The 7,500-nt window shown below is 37.2% G+C and overlaps 1 protein-coding gene across 1 annotated transcript in view; it reads right to left on the bottom strand.

Moving 5' to 3' along the window:
* The window catches only part of LOC125028046 (pleckstrin homology-like domain family B member 1), a gene marked incomplete in the record, with an annotated part of 200,076 nt that overhangs the window by 37,998 nt on the left and 154,578 nt on the right, over positions 1-7,500 (bottom strand). Inside the window, 5 exon segments of the mRNA XM_047617326.1 lie at positions 335-518; positions 1,588-1,696; positions 4,844-4,927; positions 6,247-6,357; positions 7,495-7,500. The exon segment at positions 7,495-7,500 is cut by the window's right edge and continues 141 nt beyond it. Coding sequence (XP_047473282.1) covers positions 335-518; positions 1,588-1,696; positions 4,844-4,927; positions 6,247-6,357; positions 7,495-7,500 — 494 coding nt within the window.

Here is a 7,500-nt window from a genome sequence, read left to right as displayed (position 1 = left end):
GTTGTTACTGATGTTTATAACATTATAGTAATTATAATGTTTATAATAAAAATAACATCACAGATATTCATACCACTAGTAAAAAATACATTTTTCCTGCCAATTCAAGGGAAGATGAAATTAGGTAAAGTCACAAGGTCTACTTATTGACTTCTTTTGACTAAGCACAAGCAGAGCCTTCTATGTGCAAGGATATTTCACAATAAAATTAAAAATGAGCACAGCATTTTTCCCAGTAGCTTGCAATTAATAAATTAAATGCACAATGGGCATGGAACATATGTACCTGCCATCCCTGGTGTCTTGGGTTTAAGAAAGAAATAGTAGTACTTACCTCTCCGTATGAAGATCAGAGGATGTCAGGGATGAGTCTTCAGAGCCAACACTATTCAGAGAAGCACAATTTATATCTCTTTGCTCTTTTGCTTTTTTTTCCTCCCACTGTGCCTTCACTTCATCTGCAACTCTCCGCTTAAGTTCTTCAACTCGCCGGCGTTCATTCTCTATGACCATTGTTCCTGTGTAAAAGAAAAAACATAACTACTTTAAGATAGAAGTTTACTTCAAAATAGTTAGCAACAGTATTTGATGAACTTTATTTAATACTATTTTAATCATTAACATTTTTGCTGTATTAAAAACCTAGTTATGGCATTCTTTTTGCACAGGCCAACCTAATATTCTACAGAAACTACTTCAAAACAGTACACACCCTTCTTTCATGCTATACTTTACATGGTATTCTGCTCATTATAATGCTTTAATGAACATTGCAACAAACTTATAGAAGTACTGCACAAAGACTAACATCTAATACCCATGTAGTCAAACTAGGATTACTATTTGAATGCAAGGTATAGTTTTGGTAATTTCAAACATCTGATATAAAGCAACAACTGGCCTCTGTCCACTCAAACTTTTAGCTGAATACTCCATTTAAGCAATTATTTAACAACAAAACTATTAGTTTTCTATGAAACAAATCACAAACTCATATTACAAACCCTGTATGTCAGTTGTTTCATCTTAGTCTAAATACTTCTTAAAGATCACCTACACTATTCTGTGGATACTAGGATTACATTGTGTATAGTCATATTTACTGCAAGTTGGAATTACAATCAAGCTGTTAGTTGCTATCCACTCTGGGTGAACTTAATTCCCTAGCTTTGTTACCTTGATCAGAAGAATCAGGTGTTTCTGGAAAATATCTTGCCATGTCCAACATTCTGCTATTCATCGGTTTCAGGGTTAAAAAAGTAGAAGTTCGAGGAAGGGGTATAGGACATACAATGTTTGCAACTTTTGGGTTAGGCTGGTGAGAAATGCTGTAAGCATCTATTAAATCATCTCCTAATTTATTGCAAGCCATATTATTACGAGTGTAATCGAGACAGTTAGAGCCACCTTTTTCAAAACCCACTTGGAATTTCTTACTATGAGTTGTGGGATGCCCTAGGTTAGAACTCCAATATTTCATTTGCATTGAAGGAACCTTTCCATTAACAGATCCAAGAGTTTGGTTAGTATATGGTTTCAAATAGATATGGCTTTTAATCTTTTTGTAGGAGGATCTGGCCCCCTCACCTTGTTTCGCCAGCAGGATCTGACGGTTACGCTCAATCTCCATGAGTGTTGCCGAGGTTTTGCGGCCAAGGGTACCATCATTGCAGCCAAGTGGGGTTGCTGAAGTAACCTGAAAGAAAAAGAAAAATAACTTCTGAATGCAGGAAAAATGTGTGGATACTCCCATCATGATGGATAAAAAAAAAAAAAAAAATAGTGCTGTTAATTTATGCAGTAATATACTTATAAATGAAATAAAGAGATAATAAAGACCATAAATAATGAATGATTTTACATCACCAAATCACCCTCTGCAGATTGGAGCTTTCCCATGAGATATGCTTTGCTAAGTCATGCTGTCAGTTAGCTTGCACACCGACACGCTTGGCAGACATTCGCTGTGCGAGTACCTGGATTTGTTTTTTTCCCCTTTTCAGGTAAGGCCACGTCACCTGTTACACAGGGACAGTGCTTTCTACCCATTATCCAGTTCTTGGAGCGGGTAGTTGTTCAAGTGACAATATTTCATTGTGTGGCAAGTGTTTCGAGCTTTTAACTTTGTTGTCGTTCACAGGGTGGCAGTCATGTCTACCTCTGGTGAGGAGTCAACCAGCCCATCCTTGGGCTCTCCCACTGATAACAGGAATAGCAGGAAAACCTCCAATCACGTTAAGGGAAGTGGTTCTAGCATTGGTTTCTCCTGACATGGAAGTTTAGAAGTCACACCACTCACCTGGCCATGTGACACATCGGTCTACAGGTGTAAACACAGATGCTGCCTCGCCACACATACCCACCTCACAGGATGCTGCTTCCTGGGTCATGGTCTTGAAGGCTCTGGAAGAGCTAAGAGATGAAGTGAACAAGTCGAAAGTGGACAGAATACCTACAGTTCATAAGCCAAGTCAGGTGAATGATGGAACAAGTATTTATCAAGGTACGTAATACACTAGTTCACCAGTCAGTAGTTTTTTGGGGTTTCCCAACTTGGGTCTATGAGGATGGTGCTTTTATGGAGCAGGCCACTAGTGACAGCGTGTTAATGCATAATGCTAAGGTTATTGGTCCTCCAGATACTTCCTCTGAGGACATTGATCAACAGGTGGCCAAGATGGTGAATTTCTGTTTACCAATGGCATGCGTGGGGATGACTATAATCTCATTTATGTAGATTAGGTTATTAAGGGACAAAAAAATTGCCATGCCCCGCTCCAGTGGAATGTAATCCAGAGATTTTAGAGGCACTTAGGACTGACACAAAGAAGACTGATTTTCGTTTGAAGGAAGTCAACAAAGACATTCTGAGGGCAGCAACTATCATCATGAAGTCACTTTTGGTGCTAGATAAAGTTGCTCAAGATGAAGATCATCCTGTGGTAACCCATGAAATGGGCATGATTAACCCCTTCATGACGGGTTACATCACTAGACGTCATAACAAACTGCTCGAAATATGCATGCGGCTGTACACTGCGGTGGCGCGCCAAAGTGCTACAAGGCACATTGCCATTGAGTTTTTTTTTTAGTTTTCTTCACCCGTCACCAAGGAGTGGAACATTGGCCTTGTTAGGTAATGCTGATTACAAAAATAACTTGGTGAAGCAATTTGCCATGAAGAAGATCAACCATAAATATGCACATATTTACACTCGTTTCCTGTTTGGAGACAAGTTTTTACAATCTGCAAGACAAATTGACAAATCTGAAAAATTGAAAAACAAGATCACAACAAAGAAATCTCCCTCTACATAGAGATTCACCGAGGGAAGAACAAGAGGATACTGGGGTTCAACTTCTTACAGGGGTTTCTCCAGGTTCCAGCCTTATGGACAGCTTAGGCAACAGCAATACACCATGAATGTTAGTCAATTACCCCAGGCTAATCACGAGCAGGAAGAATGTACTAACGCACCCATCACTAGACCTTATGAGCACAGGGTGTTTCTGCAGCAGGCGTAGACATCATACTTGCTTCTTGGAAACCAAGCACTGGAAAACAGTACCAACCACATGTCAAAAGGTGGAAGCAGTTTTGTGCTAGATGGGACACCAATTTCCTTAATCCCGCTGCATCCAACATCACAAGAATGTGATCATAGGAATGTGGGGTATGACAGCATTAACATCATGAACTTTTTGACTGATACATTTTATACGAATGTGGGGTATGACAGCATTAACACAGCCAGGGGTGCTCTTTTATCACTGGGCATTGTAATTAATGGATGCAGAGCAGGGAACCACCCACTGGTTAACAGATTTATGAAAGAGGTCTTCTAGCTAAGAACACCCTCACCCAGGTATACTGAAACATGGGATGTTCAACCAGTTTTACAGAAAATAAGATCAATGTATCCATTTGTTAGAATACATTAAAAGGACCCAAGATCTAAGGCAAGGTGACAAACACAAGGATGCAAAATTGTTTATTGGCTTTAGCAAACCACACAATGCTGTTTCCAAAGACACTACTGCAAGCTGGATAAAATCACTGCTTTGTATGTCTGGTGTAGAGACAACTAAATTCAAGGCAGGCAGTGTAAGGCCGCTTGCGGCATCAAAGGCTAAGGCTATGGCAGTGCCAGTGACCTGTATCATGCTAAAGGCTGGTTGGTCTACGGAAACCACATTCGTAAAATATTATAATAATCAAATTGCAACAAATTCAGATCTATTTCAGGATGCTGTACTAGAATAAGTCAGGATCTATGGAATGTATAACATGCTCCCTCCCATTTCTGAGATATTACAATAAAGGAAAGTTCTTCTATTTTTATATCATGTGGGTGATTGTATACTTCAGAGTCTGACAGCAAGACGTAGCTAAGCATATCTCATGTGAAAGCTCCCCTCCATATGAGGTGATTTGCCTCGTAAAATTACAAGCACACTTCAACTGACCTGAGGGTCTCATGTACTTTATTCATATTTCTTTATTTCACAAATGAACTTTGTATAACTTGAAAATGAAAAGCATTAAATGATAAAATAAGTATATACATTGCATTTTTGTGCCCCTGTACATGCCAAACTCCACCTAGAAATGTTGCTTTTCAGACGATCTGATATGAAATTGTCAATCAATATATATAAAAACGGCAAGTTGCGGTCTATGAATATTTCTGCATACATTTTTCGTGGTAAAAACAAGTATAATTTTTATGTAATTCTTTATCTAGATTATACAATCATAATTTCTAAATAATAATCTGTTTTTGGAAAGTCCAACCTTTATGTTAAACAAGGATGCTTTTAATTAAAAGTGCCTTTCAGTTACCTGATGTATTCTGTCTAAATCTTCCTGTGACCTGTCAAGAAACTGCAATCTAGCAAGACGTTCAACTAGCTCTGGAGCACCACTCTGAAAAAAAGTAGTTAGATTACAAACTGTTTTAACTTTACTATATGTGCCATGCAGTTATTTGGGATTTGATTTTCCGCTTCAACATCAAACAGATTTCTGTCTAAGTACCACAAGCACGTGTAGCTCAATGATATCCATAGTTTACTGATTACTTCTAAAGATAATACATTTACAATCTAATGATGTGCACACTGCATATTATAGTAGTGTGATCAACTTCTTAACCCAATGTGCACAGGTGGCAAGACTACAGTGCCATGCCCACTGCAATAAGAAGTTTAGCTATTGTCTTTACATATAGATGGCTCTACAAGCAGCTATTAGTCTTATCTATCTCATCTGTTTACTCTTTTCCTTCATTTTTTGAACGCTTCACTTCTATTATTCTATTGTCTTTGATGTTATTAATTCTTTAATAACAATTTAATAATCATAATATCAATAAGAATGATAACAATGTCAATATTAATAGTAATAGAGAGAAAAACGCATTTTCCCGCCAATTCAAGGAATGGGGAAATCCGGATTGGTCGCTATGGCCAACTGATAGACTCCTTGATGCTGAGTATACGTAGAGCCATCTGTATGTAAAAAACTCACTAAAACCTAAAGGGGACAGTAAATAACCCCGCTGACAGTGGATTAACAACCATATTTCATTTATTAGGCCCATAACTTCTTCCAGTTTGCTGAACTTATTCTAAGGTCCTATCAACACTATAATAATCATTATACTATCAATATTTACTTGCATTAACTGTTTACCTCCAGATGGCATGTATGTCATGCCATGCTGAGATGGCCATCTTTCGGGGACACTTCAGTCATGCTTCTATTGTATTAGTCTAATCACAGATTATAGCCCTTCCATCATGCAGAGTTTGCATCACAGTGGATGGATCTTTTGTGGGAATTTATATAAAAAAAAATAGCACTAGCATAATATTCATATCAAAGCCACAAACCTGGACTTTTTTGTGCCTACAATGACATGAAAAGATGTATATCAGTTGCCTAAACATAGGATGCCCTCCTATATTTATACACAATCCTGGAGTTTTGCCTTTATAGATTTTTGCTTGCCCATAGGCATTGGGTTAATACCATCATATATCTGCTAAAATTTCTTGTTGGCTCTTGAAATATCAGCCATTAACCATTTTGAAAAAAAAACAAAAAAAACACTGAAAACTATTGACAATTACACTACTTCGTAATGCACTGTGTAAAAGATCTGTTAATATTCATTAGCACTAAGTTAATAAATTAAAAGAATGTCCAGGGAAGGTAGGAAAGCAAATCATCAGAGGCTGTACCTCTTCTGTGTCAGACGAGCAAGCAGGTGAACATTGGCCATTGGTGGGTGTGAGGCCTAAGCGTATCAGTTCTCCGAGACGGCGGTCTGCAACAGTCAGACGTCCTCGCTCCTGCAACCCAACACCCATTTAGCCAAATAGCATTCTTTAGCACACCAATGCCATATTAGAAATTGCCATCACATAATTGCAAGAGAATCTCCCTTGCAGTTGATCTGTTGTTTATACACCATAACACACTGACATCCAATGACACTTTAAGCTTGCACTGCCTCTTCAGCTTAAAAAAAAACAGAGCTGATGAAAGCTGCAAATGCAGAACATAATCTATTTCTTTTCTTTGAATAAGAAGCACCTGCACTGTAAAAGCAATTTAAGCAATATTTTAGCTTAGCAAAACTATTATCCTAAACTTCCAAACTAACATCTTAATGACTATTTTACTTACCACAACAGATGTCTCACAAAGGGTATTACTTTTTCTTATTATCAATTTATTTTCAAAATCTAAAATACTATACTAAGTTACCTAATATCTAAAATACAAGTTACAATAACTCAAAGGAAAATACCTAACACTCTTTGATCAGTAAATGAATACAACATAAAGGATTAAATCAAATAATACTTTAAAGTGAAATAACCATCATACAATATGTATGACTGCATTCTTAACCCAATGGCGCTGGGAAAAATGAATAAAAAAATGAGGAAAATGCTGTGCTCATTTTTTTTACTTTTTGTGAAATGTCTCTGCACATAGATGGCTCTGCTAGTGCTTAGCCACAAAGGAGTCAATTAGTACACCTTGTGACCTTAACTGATTAGAATTGGTGCTAAAAATGTTTTTTTTACTAGTGCTATGAATATCCATGGTGATATTTTGATTAACATTATAATTACTATAACGTTATAAACATTAGTAATAGCAAAATGAGATAACGTAAGATATTTTTGTAAATCCAAAAACAGGGTAAATGGGCGAGACAGGCAGTACTCGTAATTTGGCTCATTGGTGACTTAGTAAGTGTAGCCATCTATGTGTAAAAACAAACAAGTAACTCACAGTAGTCATGGCACATACGTACACGACATGCCTGTCGGCATTGGGTTAACAATGTTATGCAGTTATAAAAGGAACTATCACTGCCAATATAATCTGAATTTCTAAGCTATTATAGCATTGAACAAATTCAAACTAATCTTGCATAAACTCATATTCCACTCAAACAACTTTAATGAAATTACCTTTAC

This window comes from Penaeus chinensis, chromosome 8, assembly GCF_019202785.1.
Source record: "Penaeus chinensis breed Huanghai No. 1 chromosome 8, ASM1920278v2, whole genome shotgun sequence".
NCBI classification, from domain to species: Eukaryota; Metazoa; Arthropoda; class Malacostraca; order Decapoda; family Penaeidae; genus Penaeus; species Penaeus chinensis.
Note: the sequence above shows the minus strand (reverse complement) of the source record. Positions and strands in the feature narration are given on the sequence as shown.